A 23,486-nucleotide genomic window follows, 5' to 3' on the forward strand; every position below is an offset into this window, starting at 1 on the left:
TCCCTCAGCCGCTCCCCATCAGACCTGTGCTCCAGACCCTGCACCAGCTCCGTTGCCCTTCTCTGGACACGCTCGAGTCATTCAATGGCCTTTTTGGAGTGAGAGGCCCAAAACTGAACCCACTCATCCAGGGGCAGCCTCACCAGTGCTGAGTACAGGGGTAAGATCCCTTCCCTGTCCCTGCTGGCCATGCTATGGCTGATACAAATTGCTGCCGCCAAAGGTGCGGTGCCAGGGTGCTGTTTGCAGAGCTGCTGCCCCCGCGTCTGCCTGATCCTGCTAATTGCGGGGATGACGCCGCCTCTTCCTCGGCGGTGACTGTCCTGAGCCTCTGTGAGGAGAACAAGGAGTTGTACCGTGGAAATAAACCTCATGAAACTACCCGACTTGCAGGGGTGTGCATTCATCCCCAAATTTTGAGCTCAGTGGCGGATCTCAAACCTGCTTTGCGGGGTGGCAGGGCGGGAAGCGAGGCTCTTGCCTGTTCTGGGGGGCAGGCAGGGGCTGGCAGGTGAGGGTGGGCTGGCTGTGGGCCCGGGCAGTGAGAACAGAAAATGTTCTTGTGTTTTAGGCTCCCTCGGCCTGGGTCGCACCCCAAGGCCTGGCGAGGTTTCCTCCAGCGCCATGACGGGCCTGTTTCAGTTTAGTTTGGTCAGGCTGGGGCTGCTGTTCCTCCCGGCGGGACTGTGGGGAACCTGGAAGCCGCGGGTGCCGGCCCAGGCGTCCGTGGGGTCTGTGGGGGGCGCTGGGTGCCGGCCTTGGGGGGTCCGGGCCCGCCCCCCCCCTTCCCTTCAGCCCTGGAGGACCGCGGAGGTCATAGAGCGGCAGCAGCCTAGAGCGGCCCTAGGGCCCGCGCGACGGACACGCCCCTTCCGGTGGCGGAGCGGAAGCGCGGGAGGGGCGGGGAAGGGAGCGCCGGTCCCGGTGCCGCTGCGGCCCCGCCGCCATGCGCAAGTTCTTCCAGGAGATCAAGGCCGACTTGAAGTTCAAGACCGCGGGGCCCGGACAGAAGCTCTCGGAGCCGTCCCGGTACGGGGTAGAGGGGACCCGCCGGTGACGGCGGGGGGTGGGGGGGCGGGTATCCACGGGCCCCGCGGCTGCCCTGGGCCCGGTGCTGCCCGGTACCGGGGGAAGGGAGGTTCCGGGCCGAGGCTGCCCAGGTACACCGGGCTGGGAGCGACGTCGCCGGCCGTGGGGCGCGGTGGCCAAGACTCAGCGCCGTGCCCGAGCCGCCCCTCCCGCGGGGCTCCCGCCACTCACGGGACAACGATGCTGCCGCACTGGGGCAGCCGGTTTCACGGTTCCTCCCCGGGGTCACCGGGCCGGTGCGGGTCACGGAGCCCGCCTCCTCCTGAGCTCTGCTGCTCGGTCCTGCCCAGGGTCCCCAAGGAGAAGCCGAAAGCTGAAGCGGCCCCGAAGCCTCGTCAGGGACCGACGGATGAAGCGCAGATGGCGGCGGCGGCAGCGCTGGCCCGGATGGAGCTGAAGCCCAAGGGCAAGTTGCCCTCGTCCCAGGAAGCCATCAAGAACCAGGGTAGGAGCTGGCTGGAGGACGGGGAGCCGCTGCACGCTGTGGGGACGGGGCAGCTGGGTGGTGGGGCTGGCTGGGACGGTCGTAGCTCCGAGCTGAGCCCGGAGAGGGAGATCCCAGGTAGGCAACTACTGGGGTGCAGCTTTGGAGGAGATTTTGGGGCACAGCTGGCTTCTGTGACTGCTTGAGTGGCACAGAAACGGGGTCACGCTCACCCGTAGACTCGCTGGCCAGAGCACCCAGGTAGGCGTTTGCTTGCCCAGGGCGGTGCTGCACGGTCTGAAGCCCTCTGAAACCTGCTGACATGCACCGCTGTAACTTGGGTTTGTGTCTCGTAGTGAGAAAAGAGCTGATGGCCGAGGCAGCTGCAAGCGAGAAGGGGCTCTCCGCGGAGGAAGAGGTACAAGACACTGCTAGGCCTTGATCAGCACCCTGATCAGTGCTGCCGTCCCTGTCCCGCGCAGATGTGCCAGGGTATTTAGAAACAAAAAAACCCCCACAAAAACCTTCTTGCGTTCAGTTTGGGGCCTGGCTTTGTCTCCTTTAGGACCTCGCCTCCCCAGACAAGGAAGGGGCAGCTGCCCCCTCTGTGTCAGGGGTCTACTTCATTTGCCCGTTGACCGGTGCAGTTGTAAGGAAAGACAAGAAGGAAAAGCACCTCAGAGAAGCCATCCAGGCAGTAAGTGCCACGTCTGCCAGCCGCCTGGCTTCCCTTCCTCCCGTTTTCACTCATTTTGTGACGTGGGTCCCCTCGAGCAGCGACTTCTCTGCCTTCTCCCTGTAAAATCTCCACTGTCTCCCCAAGGGCAACTCTGTTCTGCTGTAGCCGTACCAATGCCTGTCCGAGCGCTCTCCCTTCGGCTTGCTGGAAATACTGGCACTGGGAACTCTGGGCCTGTACTGGTTTTGGCCGGGACAGTTAATTTTCTTCATAGCAGCTCAGATGGTGCTGGGTTTTGGATTTGTGATGGAAAGTGTTGCTTACACACTGGAAACAGCTAAACAGGGAAGTAGTGAAGAAATTCCTTTGCTTTGCTTGCATGCACAGTTTTGCTTTTCCCGTTAAATTGTCTTTAGCCCAACTCATGGGGATTTTTCCCACTTTGACCCTTCCAATTCTCCCCCATCCCACTGTGGGGGGAACAAGCATGGTGCTGAGCCGCTGGTCAGGGTTAAACCACAACAACCCCCCACATCCTTTTGCAGAGTAGCATCAGCTTCTCTTCTTCTCCCCTAGTACTTCTCCGTAGACCCGGTGGCTGCCTCGATCATGGAGATTCACACCTTCAATAAGGACCGAGAGAAAGTACGAGCGGGCGTGGAGACCATGGCCAAGTAAGTGGGCTGTGGCACACCAATAGCTTGTCCCTTCCCTGCAAGGCCAACAGGCAGGTGGATTTTCTTGCCTTTCTCCAGGCAAAGTCTGAAGAAAACCAAAAGCTGAACACTTGAACCAGCTTAAGTGTCAGCTGAAATAAGGTCAGCATCTCAGGGGTGTTTTAAGAGTTGGTTCGCTAATCCAAGAGGTGTAGAGATCAGCGTCTGTCTAGCTTAGACATGAAACATGTATTTTACTTTCCTGTTTCTCAGCTCTTACCAGTGAGAAATACTGGGAGGTCTCTCAGACAATTCTTACACCTTGGGGTAGCCTGTCGTGAAGTGCCTGCTTTGATCCATGCGGTGCATTCCTTTTTCTGCAGATACTTGGATAATATCTATCTCCATCCAGAGGAGGAAAAGTACCGGAAAATCAAACTGCAGAACAAAGTGTTTCAGGTGAGGTGAAGACTCCTACAGGTGCTCTGCCTAGGAAAGTCCCTGCCTGGAGCAGACTACATCTAAATTCTTTCCTTTTCTTCCAGGAAAGGATAAGCTGCCTGGAAGGGATACACAGATTTTTCCAGGCTATTGGGTTTGAGACAAAAACACTGCCTGTTCCAGGACAAGGCAAGAAATCTAAGTGTATTAAACTGGAGTCAGGAGTTTGAGTGGTGGTGGGACATGCCAGGGGAGGCAAGCGAGGCAGCTCTGGTTGCCAAGAGCTCCACAAAAGCTGTTACTCTGAGGCTGTAACAGAAACAGCCACTCACCCTGCAGTTTCCCTGTTAAGACATTACATTTTCTGGAGATCCTTGCCCTTGTATTTCATACATTACTCATGTAAAGAACAAGAGACTCAAATCCTCTCCTTTTGGTTGTAGAGACCACAGAGGAGTACTATGTACTGAAGGAAGAAATGCTGACCAAGTTGGAAGACCTCAAGGACTACAAAGAGCAGCTTTTAAGCTCTGAGCCTGTGAGAGCCCAGCTGGATCGCCAGCTCTGTCTCTTTAAACCATCACCTGAAGCTGCTCGGTTTGAGCTGCCAAATGACTTTTACAACCTCACTGCAGAAGAGATCAAACGAGAGCAGCGGCTCCGGTGAGCAGGCTTAGAAGGAGGGCGGCCCTGACTGCCCAGGGGGCACGCAGTGCCAGCTCAGGAGTCTTGTACCTCTCCTTCATGCTAAAAATTGTGTTTTCTCTAAAGGACAGAAGCAGTCGAGAAGGCTTCGATGCTGAGGACAAGAGCCATGCGCGAGAAAGAAGAACAAAGGGAGATGCGGAAGTACAGCTACACCCTGGTGCGAGTCCGGTTTCCCGACGGATACATCCTCCAAGGTAAAAGACTTCTTACCTTTTCTTTGTCCACCCCCAAAAGCTTCTGAGAATACTTGCAGCACAAGAGCTTGAATAATAAGCAGGCTTGAGGTGTGTTGAACACAGCTGGTAGAACAAAGCAACAAAAAACAGAGCGGGGTGACGTTTCATTAAGAACTCTTCCCATCTCCGAGCCCTCCACCTGCCTCACCTGCACAGGGCTGGGAGTTGAGTGGAGAGGGGTTGAGTGGAGAGGGAAGAATCTCAAGGCGCTGTTAATTAAACCGTGCTCTTCCCAGGCTACTGCGAGCAAGCTGGACTCATTAGATCAGTTTGTTACAGTAACCAGCATGAGGTTGCCTGTGTGGTGTCAGGCTACACAACAGTATAAATCCTCTTCAAATTTTGCAGTAGAACTCTGGAAATCATTTCAGGCTTTCCCAACTCTTTGTTACAGGCTGGCAGGGGCTTGCAACAATAGAAGTAATATTTTTTTTTTTCTTTGGGGATTCTGCTTTTATACTTCTGAGTTCAGTCAGGCTGTTTCTGTGTCACTGAAGTAGTTCATAAAGTTAGCAACAGTACGTGAGCCCCACGAAACCTACCACAAAAGATCAGATTTGGTAAATGCCAGACTCTTTCAATATCTCACCTTGTTTTCTCATGGCAGGGACTTTTTATGCGCGAGAATCAGTATCCATGCTCTACAACTTTGTGAGAGAAGCACTCCGAGATGACTGGCTGCCCTTTGAGCTGTTGGGACCCGGAGGTCTCAAACTGACTGATGAGAACTTGGCCTTCAATGAATGTGGGCTGGTGAGTAAAAAGAGACAGCTGGTACCTTCCACAGGGGTCTTCAGGTTGTCAGAGTCATCTACTGCTCGTAACTTAGAGAAGTTTGTGTCTTCGGCGCTCAGTGCTGCGAGTTGTGCTCAGGCCGCTTCTTTTTGAGCTCAAGCAAAGAAGTAACTGCGTGAAAGCTTCTAGCTCAAGGCTAGGTGGTCTGTCTGGAAGAACTGCAAGGACCTACCTCCTGTAGCAAACGCAGGCTGCAGTGGTTGTCAGCAGCTCTATCACAGTTAGCATCCACCCTGGGGAAAGAGGGAAGGCGACAGAGGCAAGTGCAGCTCTAGCACAGGGCTTCCAAGAGAAAGCCCAGAGCCGTGTCCCGTGAGGAGCTTCTTGCAGAAATTCACACTTGTCCTTTTTAGGTGAAGTGCCCTAAGTTCTTCCAGGTCTGGGAACATACACAGCATGTTACGAGGTCAAAGTATAACATTGCTATAGCTTAATAACTCTGCCTTTTCTGCTCCAGGTGCCCTCAGCCCTCCTGACTCTCGCCTGGGACGCGGCAGTCATGGCGGACATTGAGGCGGCAGGAGAGGAGCAGCCAGCAAGCCCCCTGAAACCAGAACTTCTCTCCAGAGTCCAGACACTGTCATGAAATAAAGGGGAGTGGATTCAGTGCTGGTGGTTTTAGACTGTTCCCTCTTTTTCCTATACAGACTGTTGGAGCTTCCAGATACATGACCTCAGAAATGACCTTGTTTTAGCTCTGCAGAGCAGGAGTCTAGATTCTGCCATGTCACACCCACCCTGCGGCCACCTCCACCACTCCAGTAGCCATCCACTAAGGCAGTCTGGCCCAGTAAGACACTTACAGGACTGCTCTGAATGGCTTTAAAACCAAGTTCTAGCAGTGACTGCTTGAGGTATTTCCAAGACCCTGATGAAGCACCACTCTCCTCCCTTGGAGGAGGGATGAGGTGCTAGTACTAGGCTGGATTACCAACCAATTGAGGCTGGATATTGGGCTGGGCTTAGAACTCAGCTTTTCCTTTTGCTTCTGTGTGCACTGTAACTCCTATTGGAGAGAATATATTTAGATAATATTATGCGTAGACTGATTAAATGGAATATTTAAAGACTCAGTTCTGCTCAAAGTTATTTGAATTGCATTGCTCTTAGAGGTTTAAAATGCAGACGAGCTCCAGTCAACCCTGGGGCTGGCACTGGTGTTACTGGTGCAGCTGTGGCATTACCCACCTTTTCACTTCAGGGCACCCACAGACCAGGACACTGACAACAGGCAACAGCTCTTTATGCTGCCCACAGGTGAGAGATTAAGCCTCAAACTACAGCCAGTTAATCCATCAACTCACAAGCCATATAAAGTTAAGCGCCCCCGTAAATTTGTTACATACATAAATAAGTTTGATGCTAGTTCAGTCCTTTATACCTCCATCTTAGAAGTTTTTCTGTGGGGTGGAGACCAGCTTTTACAAATACAGCTTCTATTGCAACACTGTGTACAGGAGACTGATAATCTACCCCGATATGTAATTAATACTGGCCTATCCCAAAACAGGAGAAACAAGGTGCATTTTTCTTTTCCAAAGATAAAGCCCTGCTGCTGTTCTCTGTAGCAAGTAAGACCACAAACAGGATGATACAGATAGCATAAATTCAAATATAATTGTACATCATTTATACCCAAGGCCATGCTATACAACATTATGAACAGAGTAATTCCCCCAGTGGCATCACAATAAGCTTATTTCAAAATCCCTCCACTAGTTTTAGAGATAATTTAGATACCTTCCATTACAAAGAAGTATCAAAATTTCAATAATGCTTTATTAAGGACAGATTAATATGCAGTATTTAAGCTAAAAACTAGAACTAAAAATTTAAGCTTCCATCTGGTCTGAAGCAGAACAAAGTGCTGTCTTCTCTTTACAAGAAATATGGAATACTTTCAAGTATCTTGTTCAAAGATACACAAGGTTTAAAATTTTCTAATTCATTCTACATACATACAGAGAAGTTAGTAGGCATTTAAGTCTCAAACTGTATTAGGTGGGCTGACCATGCTGGTGTCCTGGTGAGTGGCTCTTCTCCCACTGGATTCTGAAGCTGTTTCAGTAACTGTCAACGTAGAATCTGCGAAGTAGAAAGTGTGTTGGTTTGGGGTTTTGTTTGTTTGTTGTTTTGTTTTTTAATACCCTCATTAATCTAGTAGAATTTGGCTACTATATGCTGTACCCGTCTTAGCTTATCTGCCCCCTTCTGTTGCAAGGCTCCTTTTCAATACTACTTAAAAACTGGTTTTAATATTGGGTTCACATCAATCCAGAATAAAAATCACTTCAACCATAAAAAAAGATCTTCATAATGTTTTCAGTGCTTTAGACTCAGGCAGAGTTAAACAAATACAGCTGCACGTGTGTCAACAAAGCCCGAGGAAGGCAAGCTACTGAATAGCATCCCCATCCTCGGAACAAGAGGTTACAAACCTGAAGCAAGGCTTTCATCTCACTGCAGTCTTGTAATAAGCAAAAGCAGCTTAAGATTAAATGCAAAGCTTCTTGTCAAACAGCTATATTGTCTGTTACGGAACGTGGGAGGAGGAATACAGCACCAGCTGAGATAGAAAGCAGAACACAGATATGTCTAGAATGGGTCAAACACTCTATAGAATTTAAGGCTTCGGGAATATGCACGAGCCCTTATCTATCAGTTAGAGGAGCTGCCCAACACAAAAACCCCACTTTCCTTAAATTCAGGTTGTGCCAGTAGCATTGTGAAAGAGCTCTATTGTGAGCGCGGTAAGAAAGGGCTCGGAGGTTTTGAAAGCGGTTTAGAGGAGCTGAATGCACATCATGTGGTTGGTGTTAAGTCATTGATCTGTATGATCGAGTACGTATAGTTAAAACCTCACGGAGATGAAAGGAGCCGCTCCACATCCTCATCCCACTGTTTCTGAATCCGTAGCCTGAAAGGATACGCTACGGCGGCAGAGCTTTGAAAGCCATTTTCCAAAGGATAACTGGGACACAAATATAAGCAACTGCTTAGATTCTAGAGCAAAGTGTTGACCAGAGCCCTCGCCTGTCAAACATCTGAGAGCTTGGTTGTGATCCGACGCTACGTCCTTCGGACGATTCACCGTGCACTTAAGACTTCAAGAAGGCCGCAGAGGGGAAGTTATGCTCCTTGTCAGTCCTGGAAGGGCTCTGAACATAAGCACACACAGCCCTGAGACAGCCCTGCTCAGCAACATGTACCAGTAGTTAGTGGATCTGCTGATACTAACCCCAATGCTCACTTTTCTTACTAGAAAAAAAAAAGGTAACACTGGCAGCCACATGCTAGTCACAAGCACTTTGCGCTATTTAGTCGAGTGGAGGGAGGATGGAAGAAAGGGCAAGAGTGGGTTAGAGAAGACTTTAAATAGCAAAGAAACATCTAGAATGAAACATAAAAAGCAGAGAAGTACCTAGAATAAAACATCTACAGAGAAGAGCACAAGGCTTGGTGAAAGAGTGCTAGAAAAACTGCAACAGGTTTAGCCACACCGTTCCCACTCTGTCATGCTCTCCCTCGCGGGAGCGAGCGTCTGCCAAGAGACTGCTATCGCTTTATTTTCCCACCTTTGCCTGGCTGTATATTCACAATCATGCAGTCGTCATCTTCCTCATCTTCCTCGGTGTCTGCCTGAAATCCATCCATTTCCGCAGCTTCAGCCTTAAGGGGGAAAAAAAAAAAGGTACCAGCTGTGTCTCGGCAAGCTAATGTGCGAGACGAAGCACAGCCAGTGCTGTGAAGGACTCCAGTGAGCACTCCTCACAATTAGCACTTGCAGCACAGTCTGATCAGTTGGGCATATTTGTGGGGAAGAAAAATAAGCAACTCCTGGCTTCAACAGACACTGACTTTTGATAAAAGGCCTCATCTGCAACGGCACGTACAGCAGGAAGCACGCCAAGTTTCTGCTCCAGGATGTTTCACTGTTACACAATGCGATGAACAGCCTACACATCAAAAAGTCAGTTCAAACCTTAATTGAAATCTGACTCAGTTTTGTTGGTTTTTTGGAAGGGAAACCTCTCCCCTCCCCCCCCCTCCCCGCTGAATATTTTGGATGCTTTCTTCCTTCTGAAGATGGAAAGTTACTTTTGCTTGTCAAGTTCAATGCGTGTTCTCCCCCCAACTCCTCTTCCTCTTTGCCAATTAGCTTTTATTCAGGAAGGGGTGACAGTTCTTCCCTTGGTGACCCCATTTTCTGCCATGGGAGCAGCACAAACTACTCATTTTGAATCGAGAAAATGAATACAAGGAGTGATACAAACTGAAGTTGGCCAGCACTGAACAGCTGCAAGTGTTTTTTGGGTTTTTTTTCCCTCAACTGGAACTGTGGAATGAAAATCTCAGACCTAGAACCTGGTCCCCACCCCCTACACGTTGTTCCAAGAGAAGAAATGTTCAATTTACATCTTTCATTAAAGTCACAGTTCTCAGATTAAGTAATCCCCTCCTACACATGCGCAGGTACTGCCCACTTCAGTACTGAGTTTTTCCTCTCTCTCCACAGCTTAGGTAAGAGCACCTTTACTGACACGAGTCCTGGTGTGAGCTTCACAGCAGGGAACACGTGCCAGGGGTAGAGAACCTGGCAGCCTCGACCTACCAATTGTTCCCAGGCTCTCCCCGAGCTCTAGCCTCGCTCGACAGGAGGGATAGGATCTCAGTACCTGAGCAGTGACCACTTAGACATCAGGCACAAAAGGCTTTTGGGACTCTTGACACCTTTGCTCTGAGCTGCACAGCACCTTTAGGTCAGCTTTAAGATGCTTTTGAGAGCTTTGAAGAATTCAGGCGGGTGATGTAATTCTACTAAAAGCTTTTGTTTTGCTATTTCTGCTCAAGTAGTCACTTATAAGCAGAATTTCCAGTGGGTGCCAAGCAGAGATTTTTTATCTTTGCCTTTAATTTAGTGTTTAAGAAAAAACCCAAGCAGATGGAGTTTGGGGGCTGAACAGCTTCTCACAAGTCTTTGATACCTATCAGTACTTGAATGCAGAGCTTTCTCAGTAGAAAAGCCAAAGCAGCCAAGAATAAGGTGAGAAGGAAAAGCATAAAAAGCCTTGTCCATGGCTTCTTTAACCACCCCCTTGTCCACAGGGGATGAGGAACAGATCCACTGACGGTACAAACCCTGTTCCTACCTGTAGGTTTGGAAGCAAACAGTTTGTAACACCAAGCTTCAGGACCTAAAGTCTTAGTGTCTTAAACGCACAACAGAGCATCACACAGCTAAAGCACCAATCACATACTTTTCAGTCATCCTTTTGGATGATTAAGCTCTTAGTGCTACCTGTGGTTACCCCAAAAAGCAGAAGCAAACAGGAAGACCACAACAAAGCTTAGAGCTGGAGTAGCAACTACTGCAAATCCATCTCATTTTGTTTCTATGAATTATTATATTTTTAAGCCAGCTCTTGAAATTCAGCTTTATGTATGACAGTATAAGCTGGAGACTTTACAGACTATTACGAGTTGAGATGCAGCACTTATGAACCACATTTAATCAATACACATGCAACTGATGTAAGTCACCAGCTCAGGCTATACATCTGGCAGCCATACACACACATAAAAACCTGCATACAAATTATATACAGCTGTAAACCCAAGGCCAAGCAGACACTCAGAAACTATTCACAGCTTGGATGCAATCACTGCCAAATAGCAGAAAATGGAAGAACAGCAGGAGAGCAACATTTCAAATGGAACAGATAGTCCAAGCTGGAAAGACACAAAAGAAACTCGTATCTTTAGATTCACGTAATTTCACTCCTTCCCCCACAAAAAGGGTCTTTTTGTGTGAAGGACAGTGTGTAGCTTACTATTGTGACCCTGCTCATCTAGGTGAATCTGGGGGGCACGCCAGGACGCTCGCCCACGGAAGACGCAGAGCTACAGCCCCGTCGTTCTTTACTGGGGAAGAGCACTGCGACAGGAACTCACCTGTTCAGCACCTCGAGGCCTTTTCATGAATTTAGTGATGGACATGCTTCCGGTGGACTTCCTCTTTACCGACACAGGGGTGGTCTGCAGGACCGCCACGCCAGGCACGCTGCCACCCTCCTCCTTCCCTGAAGAAGGAACTTGGGTGACGTAGTTCCATTGACAAGGGACGGGGAGATGCTCTCGATCAAAACTCTTCAGCACCTCCGAGTGGACGTACCAGCACATCCTATACTCGGGTCTCTTCTCATACACAGAGTTCTCAGAAATGATTCGCTTTAGCCTGGCTTTGGAAGGGACACCGCTGTCCTCACCAACAGGCGTCTGCGGCCGGGAGGCGTGGGGGCTCGCAGGGCTCGTGTCGCTACAGTCGGCGGCTGCCGTCACGTCGCTGAACAGTCCTTGTCGGCAGCACTCCTGGAATTCCTGGATGATCACTTTGCTCCCGTTCACGTTGCCGTGCAGCAGTGGCAGAAGCTGGCCAAGGACTGCAGAGAAGAAAGGATGCACAGGGGTTGTGGGGAAGAACTGTTTACAAGTCAAGAAAAGCCAGGCTGACAGAACCGAACGGTACACATGCTCCAGAAAGACAACAAATAGGCTGAGGTTAATTTTAGATATGGGATCGTAACAGGAGCTAAATCTGATGTAGAAAATTCACCCCCAGTAATAACGACCCCCTGAAGTTACAAGCTTCAACCCCTGTTCTAGCCTTTATGTGCATCATTCACACCCTTGTGTTCATCACGCACAGCAGATACCCAGAACTGAAACCTGTCACACAAACTAAATCCTCTCCCCTGAACAATAAACGGGTCAACGGGCTTGAGCACTTCCAGTAAGCAGTCCTAAATCTGACTCTGCTGAAGTCTTGTTGGCTTTATTTCCTGGATTATCTAGAGCAAGAGTTTTCAGAGAGCGTAACTAAGGCCACACTGGACGCAATGCCGGAAAGCTTTCCAAGTACTCTCAGAGATTCCCTGGATTTCAGACTTGTCAAAACCAGGTCATTCTGAATTTGACAATACAAAAATCTGTTCTCTCTAGAGTACAACAGTGCACAAGTACAACTATTTAGCCCTTCAGGTCTTACTTTGTTGATCTTTTGCTCTTTTTTTGCTACATTTCTGTATCTGTTGTTCTTCCTCTGCAACAGGTGAATCCAGGATACAGGCTGCGAACTGCTGGAGAACCTTTAGGTCTGCATTTGTGCCGCTGTCGTTTCCTGCACTTCCCCACACACAGCCGATTTTCACAGGCTGTAAAACATGGAACCTCTTCCCCTTGGCCATCAGTTCATCCCACTCCTTTGCTTTCAGCTTTTGACGAACCTTCTGATTCTCTGGATCGCACTCCTAAAACCACAGGCAAGAAAGAACTCAATACATCCTATTCCAGGAAAAACAAAAGCTTTTTAAACCCAGCTTTTTACTGTGTTCCCTGAGCTACAGAAGCCTGCTCCTGTACCATGCAGATCTGAGATGGATTTACATCACTGCCAAGACTACACACCTGCTTCCTCTGCCAATATTTATTACACCATTCACTGGAAACAGAGATGGAAAACCAGTGACACCCACTTACTTCTGTCACTCCTTCATCTTCAGATAGGTACCCATGGGGTACAAAAAACCCATCATCATCATCTTCATCCTCTCCCTCCTCTTCATCATCCTAAAAAAGAAACACTATTTATTAGAAATTACACCAACAAGTGCAACTGGTTCAGAAAGCAATTTTTCAGCATGCAGAATCCTTACCCCTTCACTATGGGAGAGACTTTCTCCAGGTTCCTCCTCTTCCCATTCTTCATCGCTATCTACTTCATAGTCCAGTAGTTTCTAGAAGAAATTCCAACATGCCATTTCTGTAAATAACGTGAAAGCACACCACCAGACCCCGCTCAGGGTTTCAGAAGTCGGTAGCATGAGGGAACATGCAAGGGGATCAGAAATCCCAGAGAAGAAGTGAACTTGGCCAACCACATATTCACTTCAAGAGCATAAAGAAAGAAAAGGATCCAAGTACACTGCCTGCGAGGTGCTTACACTGTCCTTTGACCAAGGATTCCTGGGACGGATCATAGTGGTTTTCTTGTTCCATGTGCCCCAGTACGCAGGACGGTGATTCTCACAAAACTGCAGAAGCTTCATTCTACCAAATTTCCCCCTTTCAGGAAGAACATCTGTTTTGCAGTTATCCACTACCACCACATCACTGTTAAAAGAAAAGACAGTCTTCAGTACTCACAGAACGCTCCCATTCCGCTCCAGAAAACAGCTTACAGAAAGCTTCAGTTCAGCCCCAACATCGAGCTTGAGTTCCCTAGAACAGGCTCACCCAATTCTCCTGCAAGAACATGAGTTCCAGACAAGCCACCTCCCTCCTTAACACCACCTGTTTTAGCTATCGGTATCTTTACTTTTTAAAACTATCAAAGACGAACTCCACTAAGGGCCAGTAGGGTCCAGTGCTGAAAGGCAGCTGCCTGAAGCACAAGATTTCCTGTGGGGAAGGATCTGAAAAGCATTTTGTGGAGCGAAGGACTTGTACATCATAACATACTACTCCCCATGGAAACAATTCTCATACAAAACAAGTATTCAAAGAAAAGCTCCATCTTTCCATCATCTCCAATATTAGAATAAGATTACATCAACACCATTCTGCAGTGCATTATATAAAAAAGTGAAGAAAACCTCCACCACACAGACTAACCTGTTTACTATGTCGGTGCTGTTACTGACAAAAGTAGGTCCAGTTTTCCGTGGTTTACGACACTTTAGATCCCTCAAGAAAGAAACTTCACTATTCTGTGCATGCAGGAGCTTATCCAGCTGTTCTAAGAAGTCTGGATCCAGGGCAATACGACAGAGGGGAGCCAAGACCATGTTCTCCTTAATTTCAAAAGGAGCAAACTTTCCACAAGAGCCAGCAAGAATCTGAAATATTAAGTGAGGGTTGTTAAGGTCTGAACACCTGAGAAACTGCAGCACCAACACATTCAAGATATACAACAAACCTCAATACCAGGTACTGAGGTTTGAGTGAAGATTTAGGTTAAGCCCTTCCCATCTGAGACTCCAATGGATCTTCTCAAGGGAATCTAGGTCTTTACAGCCAATGCAGCAGAAGACAGAGCTGAGATTTTTTTACTAAAGCAACTACAGACTTCTTTTGTAGTCTCTGCTCTTGTCACAGACTTTTTACAAAATCCTTTACACTTTTGAAATTAGGAAGTAGGAAATACCAATGCTTTGTCCATCTCAGAAGCTCTAAGGGACGGACCAGAAGGAAACCAGACCAACAAAATACAGGAACAGCAATACCTCACCTTCGGGGCTTGTGGAGTCTTTGGTTTCTGGAAGAACCTCGTAATTTCTGCTTTCTGTGCATTAATACGCTGAAATCAGAATCAAAATGTAAATTATAAACACAAAGTAGTACAAGGCCTTATAATTCAAGGTGAGTTCATGCATGACCCAACTTGAAGTCTAGTGAGGTATAAAGCAAAGTGCAGTCATTTACCAGCTCCTGTAACTCAGCAAAAACCTAACTGTATTCTCTAACACAGCTACGTGGATTCCAATGTCATTGCTAAGACAAAGGATAGAGTTCACCCACGGGCATTGAAAAAACAAACGTAGAAAAGACTTTAACAGGTAAAAGCAAAGACACCAACATGTACAAAAGTGACAGACAAGAAACCTGCACGATGTAACTGGTGGAGCAGCACCACCAGATCAGATCGGAGAGGCTGCATCCCAAATGGAAGAGCTCACTCCCAGGTACTGCCTGGAGAACCCCAGGAGCTGCAGGAGCCCCGCTGTGCGAGGCTCGGCGGCCGGCAGCAAGCTGCCAGGGAGCCCATTAACATCATTTCATAGCACAACAATAGCAGAACAATTTAGAGACAAGCTAGAGAAAGCTTTTACCTTTTCCTCCTCTCTCAACCGTTTCTCCTCTTCTTTCTTCCTCTTCTCCTCAAGTTTTGCCCTTTAATATAAATTCAAGTTAATTGTCATAAATCATGAAGTGTTTATTTGCACTGAGGAAGAGCTGAGAAGCCCCAGACCTTGACTAAGACCCCCCCATGCTAGGTAAGAGGATAACCTATCAATTCAGTCAAGGACTGTACTTGGTTAAGTATACAGAAGACTCCCTTCATTCCTTCTAGAGCAAACATTGACCTGTTTTAGCCACAAAGTGGCTAGGCTGCTTCAAATTTCCCTCAATACAAGGAAAGGGTATTTATGGCATTATCAAGTTACAAGCAACTTCCTCCAGACAGGGCACCAGTGCCAGCAAACTGCAAAAGTACAAGCAAGACTGGTCACAAAGGGAAAACTCAGTGGAGCATGGCAGCTCTTTTCAGCCATTTCAAACCAGAAGCCCAGGTCAGCCTGCAAGCAAAAAGTACTGCTGAGACAAGGGTCTGGTGCACACAGTCGTTCAAACATTTAAAATATATCCTGTGACAAAGAGGCACGTGCTGTTTGACCAGCACAGCTTCTAGAAGGGACAGTTCAGGTGGGTACGAAAGGTGCTCACATCATTTCACGTTATTCCCCAGGACCCGCAGAAACCAAACCACTTACTCTAAGGCTTCCTGCCTCTCCTTGCGTTTCTCCTCCTTCACTCTCAGCTTCTCGGCTTTTTCCTTTTCCTCTTTTTCCTTCTTTTCTCTCCTTTCTTTCTCTTTCAACTCTTTCTCTTCTTCCTTCTTCTTCTTCGCCTCCTCCTTGGCTCGCTCTTTTGCAGCTTTTGCTTCTTCTTTCAGCCTTCCCTTTTCCTCCCTTTCTGCTTGCAACTTCTGCAGCTTGTCTGCACGCTCCTGATCCTGGTTCAGAAAGAAGCCATTAAGCAAGCTGTCTTTTTGTGCGCAGCAATAGCTGCTGCCATAAAAACCTGAATAAAATAAGGACTTCATTTCTTCAGCTGAGATACTAGAATAGATTCTTGCACCCGTCCAGTGCCTGACCTGCAGCATCATTTCTAGCTCTCACAGGACCCAGGGCTGTTAGCCACAGCTACCTGTTGCCTCCGCCAGCTGAGCTACCTCGCACTGCCTCTCTGAAGGCACTAATTGTTCTTTTCTCCTAACAAATGGAGGTGTTTCTATTTTCTAGGCATCAAGGAAAGCTTTGTATTCTACTTGTTTTATATCTGAGTCATCTTCATTACCAGTGTAGCATGATGGAAAATTATATGGGAATTTTTTAACGTTATTTTAAAATGTTATTTTAATATTTCAGATTGTTTCCAAAATACTTTCTTTGGAAATACATACCTCACGAGCTAAGCTTTCATGCTTTTGTATCAATGCACGGCTACCATGGTATAAGTTTGAAGAGTGCATTTGATCTGATTTTGCATTATAAACCCATAGGATGTTCTGATGATGTTTTTCACTAACTCGGGCAGTAACGCGAGTCTCCAAACTTGATTGTGCAGCTCGCAAAAAAATTGCCACTTGTGTTAGCCCCATGTTAGCTAATCAGACATCACCGGGCGCTCTAAGCTTATTCGAGGGGCACTACAGGAACAATGGAGGAAGATTATATTGAAAGCGTTGCCGTTCACAGTATTTAATCCCAAAGCTACTGAAATTCTCATTATGGATCTACTGACACAAAGGAGAATGTGCAACACTTACTAAAAAATGGCAAATTAACGATAGCTTCCCTACATTGTAGGCACCAGGAAACAAGGGTATGTCTGTGCTCAGACACACAAATATCCTCACTAAGTATTTTCAGTTTTGTTTTATTTATTTCACATCTCTTCTTGGCAACATCAAGACTTACTGAACAGTGTCACAATGTACAAATAACTGCAGAAGGCAACCAACATACAAAATGGTGCCAACGGTAAAAAAAAAGACGAGTATTGTCAGAACTGAGTCATGGTAATCAGTGAAAATCTACTGGGTAGTTTGGAAAACGGTGTGAAGTTAACAGCAGGATTGGCGGGTCTAATTTTTAGCGTAATGAAGCTTCCATTCTCATCTCTCCCTCACATTATTGCTATTTTTAACATACGTATAGAATGGAAGAAAACAACAGATTGGACTTCTATATAGGGCACTGTAAAAAGCAAGCAGCTCGCGAGCAGGCTCAATCACATGTAGCATATATAAAACACACAACAGTCCTCTACCAACTTTATAAACTAGTTACTAAGAAACACAATAAGAATTCATAAGCACAGCCCTTCCCAACTGCAGCTAAAAAAACACCCAGTTTTCCAGCAGGCAAAGCCCACTCATCCAGCACTGACTGTTCAAGAACCCCATGTGATCCATCAGCCTCCTTTATATTTAGCATTTTATGACTGAAAGCGGAATGGACAGCAAAATCACCGCACCGCCGTTTTGTTATGGAACAGAGTTTGCTGACTAGCTGCAGTCAAGCAAACAGAGAGCGGAGCTTCAGCATTTCCAGCAGCGACATCCAACAGTTTCTTCAGCAAGCCATAAAAACCATCAGCCCATTTGCCTGACTTATTAATGAGGAACAGACCCTACGTTTGGTGGCTTCAAAGGGGGAAGGGTGAGAACGATGAAGCAGGAACTGACCCTAAATAGAAGGCTCTTGCGAAGATTTCACTTGTATCTGTCCACTTAGCAGGCTGCACCTACCCTCCCTCAGGAAGGGTTTGAAAAAATTCTCAAAAGCATTTTGACAAGCAGTCAGCAACATTTATAGTTTCTTAATCTCTTACCAAAGTGCACAGAAATGCAGTGCAGGCCACCCACACTTCATTACGTATGCATTAAGCAGCTCTGGAACGAGCCAAGTACTTTAACTGCATGCATTAAGATTCTTCCATATTCATCAGTGAGGAAAATCAGGAAGAGAGACATTCTAAGTGGACTAAGATGAAACGCAAAGGGCTTTGCTTACTATTCAACGCAAAAGCACAGCAGGTTAACTTTTCTATGTCAGTGAAAATGCCTTACTCTTTGCAATCTCAGCTTCTCCTTCTCTGCCGAACTTTTGTGGAATTTCTGAGATACCTGGAAGTACAAAATGCAAGTTTTAGAGACCCGCATCACCCCCTTTCCACGAGGCGCTAGAACTTTTACTAAAAGAACAGCAAGCTTCATCTGAATTATATTAACATCACTCTCGCAGATTAGTATATTCAGCAACTTAAGTATTCCTCCAGTATAGGATATAAGAACACAGTTCAAGCATATCCAATCTCACCGATTTACATTTAAGTCTGAATACATCTAAATGCTTCAGTTTACATTAAGTGCTTGCGTTACCAAGTTTTGCATAAACAAATCCCTCTAGTCTACTCAGTTCTAAAGTATCATTTGCAAGGGAATATCATGTGCAGAAAAACAAACAGAAGCTAGAGCTGCTCCAAATCACGAGAGCACAACAGAGGACATTTAATTATAGCAAAGTCACTTCCTTGGAGTTAAACTTAGGTTTGTTTTTTTGCATCCTACCACTTACTCTTGCTGTAATATTTAGATACAACTTCCCAAATACAAGGACCATTATCCATATTTTAACACTGTTTCTTCTTGTAATCATAGCCCTCTTGCTCTTCCACTAGTAAGAGCGCATCAACCTTAAGTTCACACTTCTCATTTCTCTTAAAGCTGTTATTTATAGGGGAAAAACAGTATTTTATGTTTAAGAACATTGTTCATAGACAAGTCAAAGGCGTAATTTGTCAATATTTCAGTATACTGTGGCTTGGTTTCTTGTATCCCCCTCTTCCTCCTCCTGCCATTCGCAGTATAAGGTACCACGTTTAAACTCTGTGATTAACAGACTAACACAGACCAACTGCTTTATTTTCTGTACTCACAGACATTTAAGTTTACACAGTGCAAAGCTGCATCGGGAGATTCTCTATTTATCTGACACAAAATAAGAGTTGTTCAACTGGGAGTTTTAGTTTATCAGAGCTGTTTCCACCTGGGAAAACAAACATGTCGGGACAGGCAACTACACAGGTCGAGGTGCAGACTTCCCATTTTGGCAAGCAGCATGTGAGCTATTCCAGCCTTACTTCACGCCACAGGGAACTAATAACTTGTTCACGTTATCGTATTACATCAGGAGTCAAGTACTTTTTTCGTTTGTTCTGCTACACTGGAAATACTTCATGCCTGCTTGAGTTTATGTATTTATTTTAGAGATGAAAGATTGCGAGTTTTAACATTGTAAGAATTGGTCATTTCTTGATAAGCACGTAGCAGAAGAAATGGGAGACTGTCACATCGTGAGCTCCAAGGCCCAGCTAACTCATCCACACCTCCTCCAGGCCAGTGAGTTTTCCTCACCTGTGAGACAGTTTCTCCTTAAACCCCAGGGGGACAATTAGTGAAAATCTTTCTTAAAAGGCTTGGAGATGACATAAACAGGAAGACTACCAGCTGCTTCACTTTCATTTACCTCAGCCACATACCCAATTCCCCACCTCTGGCAGTGCAACATCAACCCAACCCTCAATACCTTCCTCATTTTTCCCTCCAATAACACAGTTGAGCAAAACAAATACACAGGTCAGACAGTCCAGCCTAACCGTAGGGGAGGTTTAGCTACAGCGCCCAGGCACATTCACGCAGGTTTTACTGTGGGTGACCATGCCCCGCAACAGAAACCCCCACTGATCTCCCCCCAAAAATGGTTGAGCTGTGAACAGGCACTTGAGCCATGTGAACATTTCAGCCACCTGTGCAGGCACTGTTGTCCTTCGAAGCTGCCCCTTCAACACAGCATCAAAAAAGCAGTGTTTTGGGGTCTCTTGCTGGAGCAGAGCTACTAAGCTGGAACTAAGATCACAACCCAGCTCAGTCAGAGCTCATCTCGAGGTGTTCCCTCCTGTGCTCCAGCCTTCCCAGCCCAACAGCATCATCCGTCCCCAGGGGCGCTGCACATGCGGTGACTTTTCCCCCCAGCAGCTCCCCGCACTCAAGGGCGAACCCGTAAGAAGATGGCTGAGGGCACAAGCTCTGAAGGCTCAGTTCGGAGAGACAGAGGCTCATCCAACTTGTCCTCCGTCCTCGCACACGGATCTGCAGTTCCACTGATTCACTGTAGTTTCAACTTAGAGCGTTTTCTGTGCCACGGTTGCAGAAATTCAGAGCTGGAAAAACATCTGCATTGACTGGTACTGGGGTAACATCCTCTCACAGTAATTACAGCAGCTTCACCAGGGATAGAATAGAGGTTGTAAAACATCACCTAATGGACAAAACTGCTTTTGGGTGCTGTTCTTATCCCAATTACCAAAACATTAAGTCCCAGGGCATGCACTTCATGAGCAGTTCATAAAAAAAATATAAAACGAACCTGTAACAGAGTTTAAAGTTACATTCACACAATGCAAATATACCAGCAGCTCAAAACCAGGCAAAGTTTAAATCCATTAGCAGTAGGGGTTAAAGGAAAATTCAAAAGAGCAATAATTCAGTTATGTTATTAATAGATCAACACCACCTTCCATACACTTCTCATGATCTTCATGAATAATCTATTCATCCTTTTCACTACAAGTGCAGGAAACCATACAACCTATCTGCAACGCAACAGCTTTTGAGAAAAGAAGCCAAGAAAAGAGACCAACCTTCCTAACAGGCGTTGAGGCAGCTAAAGGACTAGTATTTCTCTTTGTTTCTGCAGCAGGCTGCACCTCAGGTGAGCTCACAGAGTGAGAGCTTAGTGAGGAGTCGGTAAGTCCTGAGTCCCCTTCGTGAGACGATTCTGTGGTCTCATTTTCCAATGTGATGCTTCCATCCAAAGAAGGAACTTGGGGAGATTTTGCAGTCATAATATCCTCCAGGAGTACTACAGGCATCTTCCCCTCAAAGATAACATCCTTCAGTTCACTCTGGTTTACCTTCATGTTTTCCACATTGTTACACTCTGTTAACCCAGAACACGACTGGATTCCACCTACCAAGTCTTCACCGTTATTGGCTACAGCTTCACACGGCGCGTCAGTCTCCATTGAATCATCCGTCCGATTCATCATCTGAGGGGAATTCAAGCAACTCAACTGGTTTATCTCTTTTCCTAACGTGCCATTAGTTATAGCTAGGGATGAAGATGCTTTTGAATCAAAACTAACATTGTCTGTATCATCACTTAGTCTATGGCTAGAGCCCTTTGTCAGGTCAATAACAATAACAGTTTCATTTGTGTTATCTTTTGAGTTTTTCTGTATAAAATGGTCTAATGGACCCTTTCCGTTATCAAGTTTTGGAGCAAAATTCACATCTGAACCCAAATGGCAGTCGTTCTCCACGTTGTCCAGGGATGCATGCGATGCACCTAGGGAGGAATCCTTACTTGGACCAAAACCACTTTGTGAGCTCTTTACTTTTTTGACTTCTAAATCTGCATCGTATTTTTCCTTTGGTACAGGATTCAAGCGTTTGAATGGCAACCGAGCTGAAACAACAATATTTGATTATTTTAGTCATATCATACAAATCACTGGGGCGAGGGGGAATCAAATAGCAGGATATTCAATGAGTTCTTAAGCGCAAAAATTGAAACAGGTTAGCCAGTTCAGGCCAGTTTATTACTGCAAAACCATTGTATTTCACAAAACATCTGACACCTTCTTAGCACGCTAAAGCTGCCCTGGGTGACAGACACTCCCTCTGCAGCCTTACCTTGTACCAGCTTCCGTGGGGGAACAGCTGCTTTGTTTCTGCACTCCATAGCTGTAAGGGAGAAACATAATAAATAAACACCCGTGACACATTCCCAGTGAGCTACCGGCTTCCCCGAGACAACCGACCCACGGCAGCGCCCGACAGCTCTCCCCAGGGCGGAGCGCGGGCACGGCGAGGCCGGACAAAGGGGCCGGGCCGAGCCCCATCGGTACCCATCAGGCTGAGGGGATCTTCGCACCCGCCGGGCCGCAGGCCGCCGGACACCGGCCCCCCACGCTAGGGCCAGGCCAAGGGAAGGGCGGCTGGGCAGGAAGGGGGCGGCGGGTGAGGCAGCGAGCCAGGCCCGGGCCTGGTTCCGGGGCGCGGCGGCGGTGCCGGGCCTCCTTTGTTACCCCGGGAAGGCCCCACGCACCCCAACCGCCGCCGGAAACACCCCGCGCCCCGGCCCCACCGCAGCGCCAGCTCAGCCCTACCTGCCACGGGCGGCCGCCGCAGCTCCCGCCGCTCCTCCGGCAGCGGCGGCCGACCCGTCCCGGCCCGGCCCGTCGGGTCCCGCCCCGGGGGCTCCCGCTCGTATTTGGCGGGAGCCGGGGCGACCCCGCGCCTCGCCGCGCTGATAGGCGGAGCGCGCCCCACGTGACCCGCCCTTCCGCCTGCTCCGCCCCCTTCCCGCCCGCGTCTCGCGAGGAGGGTGGGCGGGGAGACCCGGCGCCCAGCCTCGCCGCTGCCTCCCGATTGGCTAGCGCGACGGCCGTCGTGGACTGGCGGCGGCGGCTGTCAGTCTGGCCCGCTGGAGGCGCTGATTGGATAGCTGGGTGGGGGACGGCGGGGTGCCGCTGGGTCCTCACGCCTGGGCTAAAGGCCTGTCTGCGCGCCGCGCGGGAGCCGGGGCAGCGGTGGCGCGGGGCCGGGGCCGGCTCCGGACAGGTCGGGCCGGCCTTTCCTCAGCACCTGGCGGAGGGGCGAAGCCGCCGCCGCGCTACACCACTGAGGGGCCCGAGCCAGGGCGCGAAATGGCGGCGGCGCCCTCGGCCAATGAGCGACCGCCGCTGCGGCGCGCAGGCGCAGACGGGCGCCGCGAGGGATTCTGGGAGTTGTAGTGCGGCAGCGCCGCAGCACCCCCTGGGAGCTGTAGTCGCTCCGCAGCCTCCCCGCTGCGATGGCAGGTGCCGGGGCCGGGCGGGCTGTCCTCTCGTGTCCCCCCTTCCCTTCCCGGCCCGGCCCGGCCGTCCCCGTGTCCCACGCGCTGTCCCCTCCCTGCAGCCCCCGCTGGGGCTGTGCTGGGCCCCTCAGCCTGGCAGGGGTGGGGGCCTGGCCACCCCTTGGGCTGCGGCGCGGCCTCCGCCTCTCCCTTTGCTCCTCGCCCCTCCTCAGGGACGCCGCTCCCTCAGGTTTAGCGCTTCCCCCCCCGCACCGAAGGTATTTTTGCGGCCGGGGCTCGCCCTGCACAGGTACCTGTTTCCTGTGGAAAGTTACGCCGCGCCGCAGCCGCGGAGCTGCCGACGGTGTTTTTCGCAGCGCCCCCCTCCCCCGGGCGCGATCGCGCCGTGACACACCGAGCGGCGACACCGCGGCCTCCGCGAGGGTCCGGGGACACGGCGGGGGCCGGGGGCGATGGCCAGCGTCTGGTGGCGTCCGGCAGCCCTCCGGGCCCGCTCCCCAGCGCGCCAGCCCACCGGAGGAATGTGTCTGGGGTACAGAGACGGGGGCCGGCGGGACCGGCCGTCCCCGCTGTCGCGACAGAGGCTCCCCCCGCCCTTCCCCGGCACCGCCGCACCGTGCGGCGGCGCCGCCCCGCCGCCAGGGGGCGCTGGGGCACCACGTGGCGGCCGTGGCGGCGCTCCGGTCGGCACCG

General features: G+C 49.0%; 2 protein-coding genes across 3 annotated transcripts; one reads left to right on the top strand and one right to left on the bottom strand.

Moving 5' to 3' along the window:
* The first annotated feature begins 883 nt into the window (after positions 1-883).
* UBXN6 (UBX domain protein 6) lies at positions 884-6,101 on the top strand. The gene is made up of 11 exons (XM_074808509.1): positions 884-1,029; positions 1,380-1,534; positions 1,870-1,931; positions 2,079-2,210; positions 2,769-2,866; positions 3,232-3,307; positions 3,394-3,478; positions 3,733-3,952; positions 4,061-4,191; positions 4,841-4,986; positions 5,486-6,101. Exons 1-11 carry the CDS (start codon positions 947-949, stop codon positions 5,612-5,614), a joined length of 1,317 nt encoding a protein of 438 aa, XP_074664610.1. The 5' UTR covers positions 884-946; the 3' UTR covers positions 5,615-6,101.
* A 519-nt stretch (positions 6,102-6,620) lies between these two features.
* CHAF1A (chromatin assembly factor 1 subunit A) lies at positions 6,621-23,199 on the bottom strand. 2 transcript variants are annotated; one of them, XM_074808508.1, is made up of 15 exons: positions 23,087-23,199; positions 21,629-21,679; positions 20,575-21,401; positions 17,942-17,998; positions 15,579-15,820; positions 14,916-14,976; positions 14,315-14,383; positions 13,699-13,922; positions 13,029-13,197; positions 12,741-12,821; positions 12,565-12,654; positions 12,074-12,335; positions 10,981-11,468; positions 8,604-8,697; positions 6,621-7,113 (listed from the first exon to the last, which is right to left on the bottom strand). In XM_074808508.1, exons 2-15 carry the CDS (start codon positions 21,675-21,677, stop codon positions 7,016-7,018), a joined length of 2,811 nt encoding a protein of 936 aa, XP_074664609.1. In that variant the 5' UTR covers positions 21,678-21,679; positions 23,087-23,199; the 3' UTR covers positions 6,621-7,015. The 2 variants fall into 2 exon arrangements, with proteins under 2 accessions (XP_074664609.1, XP_074664608.1); XM_074808507.1 differs by lacking the exon at positions 23,087-23,199 and adding an exon at positions 22,105-22,262.
* Positions 23,200-23,486: the final 287 nt, after the last annotated feature.

This window comes from Strix aluco, chromosome 29 (genome assembly GCF_031877795.1).
Source record: "Strix aluco isolate bStrAlu1 chromosome 29, bStrAlu1.hap1, whole genome shotgun sequence".
Lineage (NCBI taxonomy): Eukaryota > Metazoa > Chordata > Aves > Strigiformes > Strigidae > Strix > Strix aluco.